General features: G+C 40.1%; 1 protein-coding gene across 1 annotated transcript; it reads right to left on the bottom strand.

Moving 5' to 3' along the window:
* Positions 1 to 479: 479 nt before the first annotated feature.
* On the bottom strand, positions 480 to 19,071 carry nos1apb (nitric oxide synthase 1 (neuronal) adaptor protein b). Its single transcript, XM_051875356.1, has 10 exons — positions 18,426 to 19,071; positions 18,024 to 18,095; positions 16,276 to 16,368; positions 16,073 to 16,131; positions 15,413 to 15,521; positions 9,015 to 9,093; positions 6,969 to 7,072; positions 5,021 to 5,164; positions 4,039 to 4,210; positions 480 to 3,337 (listed from the first exon to the last, which is right to left on the bottom strand). The coding sequence occupies exons 1-10, from the start codon at positions 18,528 to 18,530 to the stop codon at positions 2,982 to 2,984; spliced, it is 1,293 nt and encodes a 430-aa protein (XP_051731316.1). The 5' UTR covers positions 18,531 to 19,071; the 3' UTR covers positions 480 to 2,981.
* Between the last annotated feature and the right edge of the window lie 1,082 nt (positions 19,072 to 20,153).

Below are 20,153 nucleotides of genomic sequence, written 5' to 3'. Positions count from 1 at the left end.
TATTCTCGTCGCTTCATAAAATTAAGGTTGAAGCACTGCAGTCACGTGGACTATTTTAATGATGTCTTTAGTACCTTTCTGGACCTTGAAAGTGGTGGTTAAATTCCTGTCTATGGAGGAGTCAGACACCTCTCGGATTTCATCAAAAATATCTTAATTTGTGTTCCGAAGATGAATGAAGGTCTTACGGGTGTGGAACAACATGAGAGTGAGTAATTAATGACATTATTTTAATTTTTGGGTGAACTAACCTTTTAATGTCTGTATATGGTCCCGACCCGAGTAGGAGACAAAAGTGCCTGCATGGAGGTCGAGTCCCACAACACTGCAAGAAAAGTTGTCCTCTGACTCAGAGAAGCACTTTGGATGCCATTTTACTCATTCAAATGAACAGGGTAGACAAACACGATCTTTCTTTCTTTCCACCCATACCGTACACTCAAACATGTGAATTCCTGAAGACAAAGAAGCTGATGACGTTTATTTCAGATGCAAAAACTTAATTTTTTTATTACATTTCATTCATTCCTAAGGACAAAATTAACGAAGATCCACAACTCTTGAATATATGAGTTTATTTAAAAGAAAATTAATGCTACAATGCAGCAGCCTTTAGTTTAGACAATACTTGAGCACAAAATACACAGTGTTAGTATTACTTGCTACACTCTTCCCAATAAATAAACAGTAGAGTGCTGTTATACCACTTGAGAAATTATGTGACATTACTGCACAAATAATTTCACTTTATATTAACACTGGTATCAGTGTTTAGTGTGTAACAGTTCGAGCTGTTCTGCAAAATGCTTCATGCTTCACACATGGAATTTAACATATTGACAGAACTATTCTCTCTCTTTAGCGTTGCTGCACAAAATTGTATAGTCAAGCCTGCCACATTAAAGACACTGGCAAAAAAAAAAAATAAAAAAAAAAATGAAATGCCCACAAAGACAACTTTGCATTTTGCTTGAACATAATAAAACATGCAATAAAAAAGTATTTAAATAAAACTGGCATTAAATGTATGGCTGTCCATATATCCCTTTAAAAATAAACAAAGCCATAGTCTAGATTCAGAGCTGAACAACTACATAGCCCATCAATGAAATAAAAAAAATAAAAAATAAAAAAGGGGAGTCAAATGCTTCTTGAGACTCATGTTAACTGACCATGAATCACTGTAGACATTTAGCTTTAAAGGGATAAAAAGACTTAAGATTTAAAGACTTTCTTCTGTGGAACATGAAAGATTATACACTGCCGTTCAAAAGTTTTGGGTGATGGGAGATTTTTTGACAGAGCATCATCAGTCCAGTCTTCAATGTCACAGGATCCTTCAGAAATCATTGTAATATGCTGATTTGCTGCTCAAGAAAAATTTCTTTTTATCAATGTTGAAAACAGTTGTACCGCTTAATGTTTTTGTGGAAAACCGTGATGTATTTTTTAAGGATCCTTTGATGAATAGAAAGTAAAAAACAAACAAACAAAAAGAAAAGAAAAAAAAAAAAAAAGCTTTTATTTGAAATATAAATATTATAACATTATAAGCATCTTTATTGTCACTTTACTGATCAATTTAATTCATCCTTGCGAAATAAAAGTATTAACTTCTTCTAAAATAATCTTACTGACCCCAAATGTCTGAACAGTATATTGTTAAAAATGTTTTAAGTGTTTTTTTGTCCAAGCAATGAAGGTCACTGGGGCCCAAAACAACATTAATTGAACTCCACTGACTTTTATTGTATGGACAAAAACAGGTCTGCAAACAGGTTTGGAATGACATTTGGGTTAGTAAATAATGGCAGAATTTAAATTTTTGGGTGAACTATGTTTTTACAGTTAGACATTGTTCGGCTGATTTTAAGTAGAACAACCTGAACACACACTGGTTGGGATTTTCATAAATAAATACAGTGGGATGTTTTTTTTTTTTTTTTTTTTTTTTACAATTTTATTCTGACAGGCAGTGTTGGAGGTAACGCATTACAAGTAACTTGAGTTACGTAATCAGATTACTTTTCAAGTAACTAGTAAAGTAACGCATTACTTTTTCAATTTACAACAAAATATCTAAGTTACTTTTTCAAATAAGTTTTACATACTTTTTCACATTTATTGACTGACAGCTCTCCATTCCCCATGTTGAGAGAAATGAAGTGCAGAGGTTTTGTGTGCACTTTGTAAACATGATGGTTATTGTAGTTCTAGACTAAATGTAAACATGCATTTACTCATCTCATTTGCGCGAAAACATTCAGTATTCCTCAAAATAAATAAAAACAGTGAAATGCGACCTCAGAATTTTACGTAATCCTGTAACAACTAACTATATTAAATTATATAAGTATATTTTATGTATTTAATATCACTTTATTAACCAATGTATTTGCTGCTGAACTTCAATTATCTAATTCAACCATTCTAATAAGCAAAAATTACTTTAGATTAGATTTAAAAAATAAGAGTGTTGAACTTCCTTCTCCTGTATCCTATTCTTCTTTAATCCAGAATGGCAGCACAGCTGAAAGGTTTGTTTGAGCTGTGCCCTCTACAGTACAGGCGTAAATATGCATTTCCTTCAGCCTGAGGCTTATTCATTTCACTTTGTGAAAGGGCTTTAACATTTTCCAAAAACAGAACTTTTTTTGTTGTTATTAAAAAACAAACAAGAAAGCCCAGCCCAGGTGAGAAAAAAATAATGCAAAAGTAATGTAACACGTTACTTTTCATAAAAGGTAATGCAATTACTTTTTTAGGGAGTAACGTAATATTGTAATGCATTACTTTTAAAAGTAACTTTCCCCAACACTGCTGACAGGTGATCATTCTGACAGCTGAAGCTGTAATGCAAAACTCTCTCCACAAAGCTAAAGTGCTTAGCTGCTACCCCTGCTGGTGTGAGCTGTTTATTTTTATTTATTTATTTATTTTTTTTAGCAGGAACAGTCTCTCACACACACAGATGCACAGAATTACTGGCCCCAGCTGTCCCGGTCATCGCTCTCATCCGTGTTAGATTCATAACCGGATGCGATACCTGACTCTCTGAATCCAGGTGTGTTCAGTGCACTGAGGAACTGGTTCCCTGGAGGAGAGGAACCTACCGACTGATCTTCATCCTGACCCTGACCTGAGTCACGGTCCTGCTCTGGCTTCTTCTCCTGGTCTGAAGATTCTGTGAAGAAATGAAAGCTATCCTGTCGAACCAGGCTGTTTGAGAGAGGGAAGCCCCCTCGAGCACTTGAGGGGGGATTTGGGATAGGGTCACGTGATACAGCTGGCATGTTGGCACGCAGGGCGATTTCCAGAAGGCTGTCTTGAGATCCCACTTCATGGAGGAAATGACATAATGGCATAGTCAGTAAGAGAATAACACAGAGGTGACCTTACAATTACCTTATTTGACAATTACAGTTTGATTCTATTCTGATGCAGATTTCTGATGCAGTATTCAATTTGTTTTAAAGGATTCTGTCACTTTAACAATGTCTGTAAAAATGTTAAAATCAATAAAAATTTTGTAATGAAAATATCTACACTAGCTTTCAATAATTTGAGGTCGGTAAGATTTTTAATGATTATAAAAGAAGTCTCTTATCCTCTGCATTTATTTGATCAAAAATACAGTAAAAACAGTAATATTGTAAAATATTACTACAATTTAAAATAACTGTTTACTATTTTAATGTTTTTAAATGTAATTTATTTCTGTGATGTCAAAGCTGAATTTTCAGCATCATTACTTCATTCTTCAGTGTCACATGATCCTTCAGAAATCGAATTCTAATTTCCAAAAAATCTTACTGACCACAAACTTTTGAACGATATTGTATAAAATACTAAAATCTAACTACACACAAAAAATATATATTTATAATATAAAGGATTTGTAAAGTTTTTTTTTTATTACTAGAGCTGTACATACATACAAAAAACTTTAACATTAAATGCTGTCAGACTGAATTATCCTTTAGCCTGTCACACATGAAGGAAACAAGAGCTCTTGAAGCCATATGACTTGAGACTCACAGGGAGAGTTCTTGTGTGGTTGAGTGCGAAGCTCCAGCTCTTGCACATGTTTGACCAGAAGCGAGAGATGCTGCAGGAGTTCAGTGTTCTGTTGCAGGAGCTGCTGGACTCTCGCCTGAGCCTCTGTCCTGGCGCTGGTCTCCACTGACAGCTGCTGCTGCAGCAGAACCACCTACAGAACAACAATTAGATTTTTACACTTCTGTAAGAAGAATGGTGCTTACCTGTGCAAAACCTGCCACTTTGATGATCGGATATTCTGGTGCTTGCCAAGGCATAAGTTGTTTTAGGTGGTTACTTAATGCCCCGTTTAAAAAAAGGTCTCTATGATATTGTGCTCAATAAATATTGTTGGGGGTGGCAGTCAGAGTACTGCTGGTATGCAAGAAAAAGTGAGGGTATTCTACAGATTAAAATATAGAAGTGCTGGTGTGTACCAGCCAACTTCCAACACTGGATGTGGGCGTTGAACTTAAGAATGCAGGCAAATTAGCTTGCAAGGTTGGGTTTTGGACTAAATGATTGAGAAGTCCTGTATACATCACCAAAGAAAAGTCTGTTATTTCACCAGAAGATTGAGTTATTGCTATTTTATTAAAAATGAAATGTACTGTACGCATGGATAATTCATTTGCAATATCTACAACATGCATTTAGAAAATAGTGTGAATTTTCATTTTTAAATACATTTAAAGATAATCGTTATACAATTTTAAAATATCCATTTTTGTACTATAATGTGATGCCTAAATCCCTTTTTTAAACTACTTTGAAAATAAAGTTTTTTTGCATTTTTGTTTTATAAATTGATTTAGACACAATAGAATAAAATTGTAAACATGTCTATTTAAAGGTTATTGGCCAAAATCAATATAATGAAAATGATTATTTGCTTATTGTATCAGCCAGAATTTAAAAAAAAAAAAAAAAATTCACTGTCAGTACAGCCAGCGTGAGAAAGCATTTAGACATGTGATGTGACCTGTGCAGAGGCGGCTTGACTCCTCTGCTCCTGCTGCTGTAGCTGCCTCTGCAGGAGCTGCACCTGATGGCTCACAGTTAGAGGGCTGGAGAGAGGAGACGCCAGCCTGGATGACTCCATCACCAGCACTGGTGCTTCATACACCTGCATGGAGAAAGTAGGAGATACACACTGTTTATTACCTTTAAGTTGGCATTTTGCTTTGTAGATGAGGATCAATACCTAATAATCAACCATGTGCATTTATTACAATTGGTACTTGGATCTATTAGTTCTTTTGAAATGTATCACACAGTGAGAATAGTTTAGTTTATTTGTTAAGGTTAATAGGAATGACTGTTGTTTCTACCAACCAATCATATTCGATAACAATAGGATGTCATCACCATTGCTATGCCATCTTGGAATAATGAACAATTTATGCACTTACAATATACTTATCACAGTGAAAACCCTTCCTAGAATGGCCTGGGGTGTTACTTAAAATCACAGTAGTTTAGTTCCAGAATTTAGTTCCAACCCTGCTCCAACTTATCTTTTTAAATAAGCCTGAAGGACTTGATGAGCTGGATCAGGTGCGTTTAATTAGGGTTGAAGCTAAACTTTGCAGGGCTGTGGCCCTCCAGGAACTGAGTTTGACACCCATGCTTGAGTAAGTTTGAACCGAAAACCTTTTAATTACCTATTTAGATATTGAACCACTAGTCTAGAGACTCTAAAGTAAGTTAAAGCCGGCATGAAACTGAAGTCGCGATAGTCTGTTCTTCCCCATTGTGATATACGTATATCTGAGTGTACTGGCTTCTCAAATGAAAATATGTAGGACAGGACTTGATTTTGCCCATGGGGAATTGATTGTATGGTTGTGGTTTGCTTTTGCTGTGGTGTCATATGAGTGACACGTCAACAGAGAGGAGAAGAGATGAGCTGCAAGAGGGAGTGGAAGTTACTTTGATTAAAGATTACGAGGTTACGTGAATCTAAAAAAAAATAATGTGCATGGATAAATTTATAATGAATACCACAATATTCCATAAAAAACAAGGATTTTCGATTTCATGTTGGCTTTGTTTTACAAATAAAGCAAAAACCAAATCCACTCACAAATTAAGTTTGTTTACATTGAAAAATACAGCACCACCATGAAACTTAGGCCTAAAGGAACTTTAAAAAAAAGAAAAGAAAAAGAAAAACACTGGTCTCATATCCATGCTCTTATGATTGCTGTAAGTGAAAGAAGATCAGCAGATTCACAGAGCAGATCCCAGAAAACACAACTTTTGCTGTATCAAAGTCATTTTGCAAACCATTACATGAAAGTACATGAAAACTTTAAACTCCCAAAAAATCCCCAGCGATCTAATATGTGTCAGCATGGAAAGCTTTCATATCTTATTCATTAGAGTAAAGCTTAAATTCTAGAAGTGTCTAAAATGTGTATCCTTAAATATATAATTCATAAATTAGCCCCTTCGTAGCTGGAAGGCATGTCAATAAACAAGACTTAAAACTACCATAAATTTATCTAAAATTCACTTTCAAGGAACTAAAATGATTTTGACAAAGTGTTATCATAAGATTCTAAAGAATATTTGAACTAAACTTTAGAAACCGGCTAGTAATTATCCATCTTTTAGCCCTACTTTTGATTATGGCCCAATTTCTGCCCTAAAAAACATGTGGGATGAGCAAACTGTAGCATCTATAAATAACAGAAAACAGGCAAAACTTGAGCTATATTTAAAAAGACAACACCTCAGGCATCTTATTTCTAATTTCTTCTAAAAAAAAGCAAGGCTTTCTTTTGGTAAACATTTTATTGAGTCAATGTGAAAAAATAAATATTAAAATTAAGACAGTTGAACACATATTTATTCTCGATATTCTGCTGGCTGAAGGAACTTGTTCAAACTGCATATCAACCTTATAGTCAGGCAGAGGACTTTACCTTGTCATCTTTCTCCAGGCCAGCATTGTCTGATTCCTCAGTGGTGTTGCCAGAAACCGGAGTTTCATCTCTGCTTCTCTCCTCCTCTCCTTTTACAAGCCATGCTGCCAATTCAGATTAATCAAGGTAGAGATTGGTGAACAAAAAAACAAGGGAGAGCTGGATCCAAATGCAGTTATTTTATTAACAAAAAAATAAACAAATCAAACATGAAAACCAGAGAACCAGGAACAGAATGAGTACACCAAACATACTGCCATGAATGACAAGACTTGACAAGGAACACAAGAAACATTGGAGTTTAAATACACAAGGGGTAATTGGCAAACAAGACACACCTGGGAAGAATCAAAGAACTAATCAACAAGAATTGTTGAGTAGATTCCAAATGCTAAGGTCTAGGAGGATGGTGGAGTGGGGATCATGCTAAGGTCTAGGAGGATGGTGGAGTGGATGGTGGAGTAGAAGGCCAGGCCCTTTGGGGCAGAAGTGTGACTGGAAACTAGGGGCGGATTGGGGAGCCAGGGCAGAGCAGTCAGAGAGGGGCACCAGGGGCGAAGCAGGCGGGACTGAAGACCATCTCAGTGGAGCTGGAGTCCACCACGGTGAAGCAGATGACCACCACAGTCGAGAAGATGGGACCGAAGACCCCCACGGTGGAGCAGAAGACCACCACAGCAGAGAGAGGCCTGAAGATCCCCACAGAGGAGCAGAAGACCACCACAGCAGAACAAATGAGACTGCAGATCCCAACGGTGGAGCAGAAAACCACCACAGCAGAGTAGATGGAACTGAAGATCCCATGGCGAAGCAGAAAACCACCACAGCAGAGTACAAGGGACTGAAGATCCCCACTGCAGAGCAGGTGACCACCAAGGCATAGCAGAGGACCACCACGGCGGTGCAGAAGACCACCAGAGCAGTTCAAGCTAAACTGGGTACCGCCATGGCAGATCAGGAGGAACTGGAACAGAGAGGTTCGAAACAGCCTGTGTGGCTGTCACATAGAGTTCATAGACGACCTCCATGGTCATGTCAGGACAGACAGGAAGTTCAGGGACGACCTCCGTGGCCGTGTCAGTGGAGACAAAGAGTTCCTTGATGACCTCCGTGGTCATATCAGGGTAGACAGGAAGTTCAGGGAAGACCTCTGTCGTTGTATCTGGGGAGACAGAGAGTTCATTGACGACCTCCGTGGTCATATCTGGGCAGAGAGAGAGTTTATTGATGACCTCTGTGGTCGTGTCAGGGTAGCATTTCCTAAAAGCATCGTAAGCCTAAATTGCTCGTAGCTCCATTGGTGGCAATGGTTCTACGATCAACTTAGGCTTACGATGCTTTTGGGAAATGCTACCCAGGGCAGACAGGAAGTTCATGGGTGGATGCTGTCACCTCAGGAGGAGCTGGAGCAGTCACCGCTGCCTCGGGAGGAGCAGTAAAAGTGTGTGCGGACCAAACACACATGGCAGTTGCCATTACAGGAAACACAGTGGACAGTTGACAGGACCTTTGAGACCCTCGGACACTGATCCCCCCCCCCAACTCCCTCTCCCCCCCAAAAAAAATGTTTAGGGGAAGGGTCCTCCTCTGCCCCCACAGTGAAGGGGAAACCACTTAACATAAGCGCATTGTCCAGAAATTCACTCAGTGATCCTCGAGGACCATTATAGATCAGTGTGGATTTCAATGGGTTGTTTAGTCCATGGCAAAAGAAATCAATAAGAGCAAAATCGGGTAGGTCAGTTAGATAAGCAATGACCAGGAAGTCCTAACATGGTCCTCGAGCAAGACAGTTTCTTGATGAAGCTGAACTAATGCAACTGCTGGATCCAAGCTTTGACGAGTCTTCTGTAATGATTGGTGAACTCAAAAACACGAGGGAGAGCTAGATCCAAAAGCAGTTATTTTAAGATAAGAAGATGGTTATGATTTTAATGACTGATTTTAATTTTTCTCCAATGAATATGACAAAACAATAACACTTCAGATGAAATGTGGTTCATGTTTGATTAAATAAAATGTAAGTTAAGGTCAATATCTTCTCACCGTCAGCATTGTCTAGACTCTGTTTATGACACACCTCAAACGCCTGACCCACGGTCCGCACTATCCTCATGGCTTGGCTCTGAGACACAGACAGTAGATCTTTAAGCAACCAAGGTTTATTGAACATGTCAAACTTGCTTTTCCACATGCAGGTAAACATCTGTGGATTTTTGTTTGATATGGGACAAAAAGGCTGTACTGGGAGAGATTTAAGAATGAATTCACCTTTGAGAAAGGATTTATAGAAGATATAAGGGAAAGAGAAGGAGTGAGTGAGAACATTACATCCATAAGTCAATTCCAAATTATAGTGGGGTGCTGTCAAAGTGATGGATTAGTTCATTTTAGATGGACCCTGGTGCTTTGAACAAAAACCCATGCCAAAGAGGCACATATTAAGCAACATCAGTTCCTTTTTCTAGAGAAAACGACTAACCTGTTTCTGGTTAAACATATCCCACGAGACTAAATTTTACAACATAATTACTTAGAATAGTCTTAAATAGTATTGTTTCGATTATATCAAAATCAAAATATATATATTTTTTTATCTGGATTTAGAGAAACTTTATTATGTGTGTGTAGAAAACTCATAGTAATTTTTGCCATCGTATTTAGCCATATATTTTTATATTTGCTGTATGTAATATCTATCTATCAACATATATGTACTGATGTTTTCGGTATTAACTTTTGAAGCGTAAGACCTGGAAGCTGTGGAAGCCACATTCTGCAGGAGGTCTAGTGGAGAACACACATATGGACTAACCCCGTAGGGCCGTACTTCATACAGAAGTCTCTGAGTGGTTCTCACCCAGTTTGAGAAGAGGCAACACATGGCAGAGACAGCAGAGCGGACTCTGCCAAGGGAAAGACACGGAGCTTCTGTTCAGGAGCTTACCGTGGAAAAATACACATATGGGATCTTCTCGTTGAGAAGACGACCACTCGACGAACAGGTTCCACTTGCATAAGTGTGTCTTGTAGACGGTGCTCGTGCTGAAGTGATGGTGTTACCTCTTGGGGTAAGTCACCTACAACTTCCGCGTCCCGTCCAGGGACCAGACATGGAGTTTCCAGAGGTCTGGACGCGGGTGCCATAAGATGCACCTTCTCTGAGAAAGTAAATCCTTTCTCAGAGGAATCGGCTTTGTTGCGAGGAGCATCAGTTCTGGGAACCAGGTCCGGTTGGGCCAGTAGGGAGCAACTAGCAAGACCTCATCCTTGTCCTCCTTGACCTTGCACAGCATCTGTGTGAGAATGCTCACTGGGGGAAACGCATATTTGCGTAAGCTCCAGGGCCAGCTGTGTGCCAGTGCATCCGTGCCGAGTGTTCCCTCGGTCAGGGAATAAAACAACCGGTAGTGGGTGGTTTCTGGAGAGGCATACAGGTCTACCTGTGAGGCTCCAAAACAACGCCAAATCAGCTGGGCCGCCTGGGGATGGAGTCTCCATTCTTCTGGAAGCGCAGCTCATGATAGCTCGTTGGCCACACGGTTGAGTGTGCCAGAAATGTGAATGGCGAGAAGCGACCTCAGATGCTTCTGACTCCAGAGGAGGAGATGGTGGGCGAATTGCAAAATGCAACAGGAGGATAGACCACCTTGATGGTTGATGTACGCAGCAGCTGCAGTGTTTTCCGTACGGTCCAGCTCGCCTTTGCCCTGTAGGTGCTTTTTTTAGGCGGCTTAGTGCAAGATGTACTGCCGGCAACTTGAGGCAATTGATGTGCCAATGCAGATGGGGTCCTGTCCAAACACCTGAGACTGCATGCCTGTTGTATGTGGCACCCCAGCCGGTGGCAGAGGCATCCGTGAATACCCCAGCATGCCTGGACACTTGTTCTAAGGGCACTCCGGCCCAGAGAAATGAAGGGTACAAACACGGGCTGAAGATTTGGCGACAGGCCGGTGTGATTTCCACCCGGGAAGTGCCGCATTGCCATGTCCATCTCGGGACTCGGCCATGAAGCCCGTGCTGAAGCGGCCTCATATGAAGCAAACCGAGTGGTGTTACTACCGCTGCCATCTGCCTCAGGAGCCTCTTAAATAATTTCAGTGGGACCGCTGTCCTGCCTTTGAACATGTTCAAGCAGTTCCTCTGTTCAAGCACGTTCCTCTGTGAGGTGTGCTGTCCGTTCGACCGAATCCAACTCAATACTGAGGAAAGAGATCCTCTGTACTAGCAAGAGTTTGCTCTTTTCCCAGTTGACCCGAAGACCCAACTGGCTGAGATGACTGAGCACCAGGTCCCTGTGTTCACCTAACTGATCTCGGGACTGTACTAGTATGAGCCGGTCATTGAGATAGTTGAGGATGCAAATGCTACGTTCTTTCATGGGAACAAGGGCTGCCTCTGTGACTTTCGTGAAGACACGGGGTGACAGGGACAACCCAAAGGGCAGGACTTTGTACTGATATGCTCGACCCTGGAACGCAAAGCACAGGTACGACCTGTGTCGAGGGAGAATCGAGACATGAAAGTACGCATCCCTTAGGTCGATCACTGTGAACCAATCTTGGGAACGGATGCATTCGGAAATGCGTTTCTGCATCAACATTTTGAACAGTAGCTTGTGTAAGGCTAGGTTCAAAACTCGCAGGTCCAAGATTATTCTTAACCCACCGCCTTTCTTGGGTACAATGAAGTAGGGGCTGTAAAACCCTGCCTTCATATCGACTGGAGGGACCGGCTCTATTGAGTCCTTCACCAGTAGGACAGCAATCTCTGCTCGCAAGACATGGGCATCGGCAGCTTTCACTTAAGTGAACTGGATGCCCCTGAACTTGGGGGGACGCGGGGCAAACTGAATCGCATAGCCGAGCCTGATGTGTCCAAATGAGCCAGTGAGACAGACAGGGGAGCACTAGCCAGGCTTGCAGAGACCTTGAAAGGGGGACCGAAGAGACCACAGGCATACCTGCAGTGGGGCAGCGAGGCGGAACACAGGGGCCCGGCCCAGGGGGCTTTCTCTTCGAGGCGGCCCACAGCGTGGTCTGAGTGTGCATCGCAACACCTACCTGGTTCCGTGGTTGGGAAGAGGGTGCATGAGAAGGCTTGGTTGTGTCCTCGAACCGCCCACTGCTGCCCGCTGGCAACAGAGAAGGATAAGAGTGGTCCAGTTCTGCACCGTCCACTGCTCTCTGTGCCCTCTTGGGACCCAGAGAGGAAGGAAAATGCTCTTTTTTTGACAATATATGCCAGCTGCGGAACAAAAAGAAAAGGAAACTGAAGATTTTCCACCCAGCCATCCTCCAGGGAAAGGAGTGGTGCTGTCACCATCTACCGAAAAGCAGTCCCATCTTGGTCTCCCATCTCTGGGTCATCCATCTTAAGGCCTCTCACCCTTGCGCTTGCCAGCCTGCCGATTGTGACCACCCTCATGCGTGCCTTTCAGTGCTTTGGCTTGGTGAACCTGCAGTAACGCAATAGTGTGCAGGGCAGAGGCAGTCTCTCCACAAGCTTTGTAAGCCTTGCCGGTTAGACTCAACAAGTGCTTACAGGACCGGGAGGGGAGACACAGTTCCCCCCATGAGGTGGAGTTAGGGCATAGTTGCATAGCAACTGCCCATTCCACAGGGGAAATACGCGTGTATCCCTTGGCCACCTCACCATTGAGGGTGGTGAGAGTGAAGGAGAACCTAGGTCCGTTTCTGGCAGAAAAAGGTGTCGTCCAAGACCTAGTGAGCTCCTCGTGCACCTCTGGGAAGAAAGGAACCGGGTGGGGTGCTGAGAACCAGCACGGGCCGCCCAGAGAAACCAATCATCCAGCCTCGAGGGTTCAGGACACGGTGGAGGGTCCACTCGAGCCCGACTTTCTCGGCGGCCCCGGAAAGCATAGCCGTCATCTCTGGGTCTGACTCGGACAATGCTACCACACCCAAATCATCATATACAGCTTGAAGAACAAACAAATGCTGGGCTCTGAAGCGAAAAGCTGAAGTATGCTGCTCGTTAAATACCCGTGCCCTGGGACAGCGCAGCTGATACACTTACTTTATGCCAATGTGCATTGGCTCATTTTAGTTACACTCGAAGTAGATTGGCCTCTCTAGCAAGATCCCAATTCATTGGTCATCCGACGTGACGTCAAGAGTGACCCACTGAAAGGGAACTTCAATGCCTCATTGAACATCAGCTTTACGCCAAGATGGGAAAGTGTGAATTCCTCAAGACCACAATGTCCTTTCTGAGCTATATAATTTCTCCAAAGAGGGTATCCATGGACCACTCTAAGCTTCAAGCTGTCCTGGACTGGCTATTGCCTGCATCAGTCAAAGAGCTGCAGCGCAAACTTCTATAGATGCTTTGTCCAGGGTTTCAATTCAGTGGCCACCCCGCTGCTCACCTCCCTGCTTCGAGGTAAGTGCAGGAAGCTGTTTTAGATGCCTGCCGCTCATTAGGATTTTGATAATCTCAAACTATGCTTTACTAGCGCACCCATCCTGCACCATCCTGACCCTGCTCTCCTTCGTGCTCAAGGTTGATGCTTTCGAAGAATGGAGACACTGGCTTGAGGGTGCACATCTACCTTTCTTGGTCATTACAGATCACTGCACACAGTATCTTCAAACTGCTAAATGCCTAAACCTTTGCCAGGCCAAATGGTCCCTGTTTTTCTCTTGCTTTGACTTCACTATCACCTAGCTCTGGTCCAGCTCACTGCTCAACCAGCTCTTTACATCCAGGAATCCAAGCAAGTAGCAGGCTAGTTCAGAATCGGTTTTAGTGGAAATCTATTGCTATAGATGTCACCACCTATGTTAGAAACTGCGACATCATGCAAACTGCGACAACTCAGACTCCTTCAAACACTGCTGGCCCCACATCATTCATAGTCTCATATTTCAGTGGATTTTGTTACAGACCTACCCTGCTCATAGGACAGTTTAGACTGCTTCTCTAAAGCCTGTGGACTCATCTCGTTTGCCAAACTTCCATCATCCTTAGAATGTGCAGAATGTCTGTTTCAGTTCATCTTCCACTTCTATGGGCTACCACATGACACTGTTTCAGATCGATGAATACAATCCTCAATACAATGGACAAACAGAATGCCTAAACCAATATCTGGGCCAATATCAACCAATATCAAATTGCTCTGCACTTGCTGCCAATTGAACCAGACAGACTGGAGTCGCTTTCTTCCTTGGGCAGAATGCTCTGTTCAAACCAGCTACCAGGACCACTCCCTTTAACTATATCCTGGGCTATCAGCCTCCACTCTTCCCCTGGTCTGGGGAGCCATCTGATGTTCCTGCTGTCAACGAATGGATGCAATGCAGTGAAAATGTCGCCCACGTCCATTTGTAACATGCCCTTCAGTGACAGAAGGAGCAAGCTGATTGTCATCGTCGACCAAGTCCTGACTGCAGAGGGTGTGGTTGTCCACCAGAGATCTCAGTCTGCGAATTCCGTGCAAGAAATTGATTTGAAATTGATGGCGAGGAGGCCTTCAGGGTCCACCAGCGACTAAATTCTTGACGCCGGGTACCTGGTCGACTGGGAGGAGCATTCATGGGTAAACTCTGAGGACATTTTAGATCCAGTTCTTGTTTCGGAGTTTCACCTCAATCACCCTAATCATCCTGCTCCCAGAGGTCGTGGTAGGCCCCGACGCAGGGGCTCTGTTACACCCACTGTATCTGCCCCCTCTCCAGACCACCACCAGAGGGCTCTATCTCCTGAGTTTTAGTCCATTTTCTGTTTCTGTTTGCCTGTTGTTTTTGACTACTCTCCTTCCTGGATTGTATCTGTTTGCCTGGTCGGACTGAACTTTGTGTACCGAACCCCCACCTGTTTCTTGTTCTAAGTTTTCGCTATTACTTATTAACTGCACAAGGATCCTAACGACCCTGCCTCCGCCTCTTCGTAACAATGCGATTGTTGGGCTGGGATCAGCTTTTTTTTTTTTTTTTTTTTGATTACCATTTGTCAGCCATCTAGACAGCATTAACAATTCAGCTGATTTGTTATTAAGATGAATTGTCATGTTAATAACATCTTAATATGAATTGTCACAAAGATAATATACATAGACATAAGATAAGCATAAGATAAATGTTTAAGTCTGCAGGGCACAAAAATGTATGGACAATATGAACTAACATTTTCAGTGGCAAGACAGCACTGACCCAAATGGGCGAGTGACTGTTCAATCAGTCTCTCTCACATTAGTCCTGGACCAGCAGGCCAGCCTTGTTACTGATCCCTGTTACTCATCTGATGAATACAGTGACAGCTAAATAACTGATGTCCAGCAGAATTAATCTACCGCTGAGACATCCCATTTGCCATTTTTATTCCTGGACAACCAATCAATATTATTAAGATATTTGTGCCAAATGGAATATTATCAGATGTCTAAAGGATTCCCTGCATAATAGTGATGTGTTTACCTTTCTCTTGGATTTAAAGACATTGCAGCGGAACACATTGCTTTTCTTGTCTCTTGCTATATAACTGAATATCTTCAGGTCCTGTGAGTCATGTGATACGTAAAATATTCTGAAAAAAAAAAAAAAAAAAAAACAATTACAAATGAGCTGCAGCAATTGACCTTAAAACTGTCTCATTGCCATGGCAACAACAAGGCTAACATGCTCTCACTGACTTGGTCCCTTTGGCATGTCATGAAGTATTACAGGAATACATTAAATGTGCTCAATACATTGTGAAATAACAACAGGTTTTGGAAATACCACAGTAAACATTACATTATATTAGTGTCAAGCTAATATTCTATAAATGGATCCATTTCAGAACGTTGGTATTGATTGGTATTGTTTTAATACAATAAAACTAAAGTAGACTGACACTAGTCAACACTATTGATGTTACTGCTAAAAAATTAGCTTATGTGCACTGGAGACTCGTTGTTGCTATGGGGATTTCAAAGACATTCTGCTTTTTGTTGCAACTCATGGAGCCAAATGATTTTGATGTGACGTGTGCATGCACAATGATAAAGGTCACCAAACCCCCACAGCCCATGTCACTCCAGTCATGAGCAAAATTAGTAATCAACTCTCTATGGAAATAAAATGTGGTAAAATTACCTGAAAATGGGGTCTTGGGCCAGTGTCATTTGACTTTCATCCCAGCTATATTCATATTTCTAACACAAATATTTATCACATTTTTAGTATAGAAATATGTTAATAATTTATCATAATTGTTTGCATATACATAATTGTACAACATACACAACATCAGAATATTTATAATAAAAACATGAGAAAGAAACACTAAAAGAGCTCACCTTTTTCTTTTTCCGCAAAACTACCTTGACACCATCCACTGACACAATAAGACTGACTTTCTTCTTCTTGATGTTCTTAATTTTAAACTCATACTGAAAATAATACATAAAAATAATGATAAACTAAATAAATTGAAACATGAATGGAAACAATCTGTGTACATGTATCTTCTGTACTACCACTGACATATACTCTAGACATATACTCTACATTTAAGTCTATACGGGTCATTTTTGACCCGAACATAACAGGTGTCATTTTTCTAACAACCTACATATAAGTCAGTAAACAGTGAGAGACATATGAAACAAATTAATTCATCACTACTAAGCCTTTGAGTAAGACATATAACAAGTTTTCAGAGTAACTGGTTTACAAGTAAACTCGAAGTTACATTTTGATAAAGTCACCGTAATGTATAAATAAACAAACAAGAATGAAAAATGTGGATTATAACACATAGCTTATATCACAAATAAAATAGATTCTCAGTGATTAGGAGAGGAAAACTTGAGCAACCTTCACTGATAAGATGAGATATATCAAGATGTCAACCACCAATGAAGATGCTATTGCTTTTTGGAAGACTTGCAGTCATTGGAAAACTGCATGAGTAATCAAAGACTAAGAAATAATCAGGAGATCCACAGGGGTTGGATTAAAGGAGATGCACTAGGCATACTAAAATGTGTCTGGGTTAAAAGAACACTCTTTCATCTGAAGCTTTGATTATAGCTAAAATGGATCAAAAGCAAGGCAAGCTTATTTTTAAGGAGCGTGATTGTCCTGCTGCTCTCAGTTCTCCTCAAATACATGAAATAGAAAAAAAAAAAAAAAAAAAAAAAAAACTATGAAAGCTGTGAAATACTACTGATTCCATTAATTGATAAACAGGAAAAGTTCCCTGAAGAGAAATCTTGTGCAAACATGTCTAAACATTGCAAAAACATATTCTCTTTGATGGAGCAAAGTTTAGATTAAACTAAACCGTGCTGCTGCTGCCAGCACACTGGTGCAATCTCATAGCCATAAATACAGCCACACTGGGCCCCTGAGCAAAGAAGACACTAACAAACAATACACCGTCTTTACACTGGTTCCATATTAACAGAATAAACAACTTCCATGACAATAAAAGGGATTATTCATAATTTCAGAGTGTGAGTCTTATGGACTTTATGAGTTTGACCTATCAGGACCAGTTTTTCAGAGCCAACTGTTTAATCATTAAGAGCTTTGAAAAACCCTTTGGAATGTTACATGGTTACAAAGACATGCTATAATGCAAAATGAAGAAGAAATATTTAAGGATTTGCACTATTTCTAGGTCACAGATTGAAATATATTTGTGACATTGAGGAACAGATATCTTGACATGTACATTTTTAGTTATTGTTGTTGTCATTATTAACAGTACTGTTCATGATTGATAATGATAATAATAATATTATTATTATTGTTGGCATTTATATTATTGTTTTTGACTAATAATAATAGTAATTATTATTATTATTAATTAATATACCCATGAGACATAGACAAGCAGTTTGGAAAATGAATGGATTATTATCATATTAATACTACATAATGTTAATTACCAGCAATATCATAATTCTTAAGCTTGTTTATCAGTCATTTGTGCATGAGATATGTTATTCACACATCATTCTTTAAAAAAGGTCAACTGTCTGTATCTTTACGAAGATAATCTTCCTATCCTTCATCTGACAAATTCAGGAACCCTTACCCGTATTCGTCTCATAGCGGCCAATATTTCAATCCTGCTTTTAGGTCGCACAATATCCAGGCTCCCTATGAACTGTGGCAGAAAAGGTTAAAACAAGTAACATACGATAAAATGTATATTCTCGGAAAAAGTCAATGAATTGCATTTATGCCAGTGCAACAGGTGAAGTACAGTTAGCCACATAATGGTAAAACCTTGCATTACAGTGTCTATAGCCTATAACATATTTACATAATTACACATTAACAATTACAGTCACACTGAGTTGATACAATCCCTTCAACATGATAATTACATACTTACATAAGTCACACTCTCACTGCAATTACATGGTAACAAGTACACTAATATAAATTGTAAGCCATTTTATAAACAAGCGCATTTTTGTTTCTTAATATTTACCTTCACCTCGAATGTGAGCCCATGCTGGAAATGCCCTTCATTATCAGCAGGAATCCTCTGATCCATTGAGTCGTCTACTAAATTATATTTACTCTTCTCCAGCATTGTGTTATGCAATGGAAATATCGTTCGATGCCTTTATTTACTCAAAACATGCTGAAGCCTCTTGGCCGCACTGATTTCTGAGGGTTTTCTCATAGAAATATGACGGCAGTCCTGACAATGTCCAAAGGCAGAGAGGGATTCGGCATCATTTAGAGTAAATATGATCTCAGTGTTTGTTTAATAGCCAAGCAGAAGGTTCAAATCGCGTACGCCGCCTGTTAGTACGCAGAGTCTGGATTTCCAGCATGACGATAAATATCCCACCTGTCTCCGCTGGCGCAGACGGTCCCTTTAACTTGAATTTACTATGGAGAATGCTTGCCTATTAATATTCAGCAGACAAGCCATCACCGCTGGAAGGTTATCATGCAACATTAGCGCTACCTAAGTAATATTCATGAGACAAACATTACCTAAGGATTCCAAGCAAAGTCTGCATGAGATCAATATTCATCAACCGACCTTCAGCGTAGTAGCATTCGTAATTTCTCGTCCATGATTTCAAAAAGGTTTGTGTGAACCCACCTTCACTGTCAGGCTGTGAAATATTGGACTTTAGAAATACTTATGAAGTGCTGACATCTTGTGGTTAAACAGGTGAACAAGCCTAACGAGTGAATCTACGCTGCATGGTAGAAAAAAAGTCATATGTGGGTCAATGACGTGACGGGTCATGTTTTTGTCCAAAGCCCTTAATAATAATAAAAAACAATGATATGACATCCAAAGTATGTAAGGTAGTACACCTACATCTCTTTTATTGAATCCAAAAAGTTTTAATCATATTTTGCTACATATAAAGGTATTTTAATTAAAATATGTTAAAATAAAATATATAAAAATTATTTTTTTTTTATTCTGGCATGATTTTATAACATCATATATCAACATAGTGCAAAATGGTATTAAAATTATGTGTAGAAGTCGTTGTTTTGTTACGAGAAAGAATGTCCGGAAAAATGAAGTTTATTGATGTAATTTGGAGTAACCAATATAAAGGGACCATTTTGGATCAAGTCATGCGGTCAATATCATATGACGGGATGTGACATCATTCAAACACCTGCAAAGGACCACATGGTCATGAAGCAAAGTAACCAACTCTCTCTTAACTAATTCACGTTTTCACTTGCTCATACGCATGTCCCGAAACATCAGGTCATTCGGTACAACCGCTATAAAACATGGAAAATGTTGTAATATTTTAAAAACTTGTACTAAATGTAAAATGTTTGATTGTCCTTTTGTTAGCTAGCTAGCAAGATATCAGCCTGTTAGCATTGTTTGAAAATATCATCATTCGGTATAACCAAAAGTGTCATTCGGTAAAACCGAAATTTTGGTTAAACCGAATGACTTTTTTTGGTGACAAATTTTGTCCATCTTGTAAAAAATGACAAAAGCAGTGCTAATTGATTATAAAAACCACATAATCTCATTGTTAACACTGAATAAATCTTCAAAATTAATTATATCTCCATTATGCTTGCAAAAACCTTAAGGTACAAAAACATTATTCATCAATGACCCATGTAACATGGGGAAGATTCCCCCCTCAAGAACAATGTGTATTTACTTTTAAATTGTAACATATTTAGATATACAGTATCTCACAGAAGTGAG

The sequence above is a fragment of the Ctenopharyngodon idella genome, chromosome 2 (assembly GCF_019924925.1).
Source record: "Ctenopharyngodon idella isolate HZGC_01 chromosome 2, HZGC01, whole genome shotgun sequence".
In the NCBI taxonomy this organism is placed as follows: domain Eukaryota; kingdom Metazoa; phylum Chordata; class Actinopteri; order Cypriniformes; family Xenocyprididae; genus Ctenopharyngodon; species Ctenopharyngodon idella.
The sequence above is the reverse complement of the archived record's forward strand: the minus strand, read 5'-3'. Positions and strand labels throughout refer to the sequence as shown.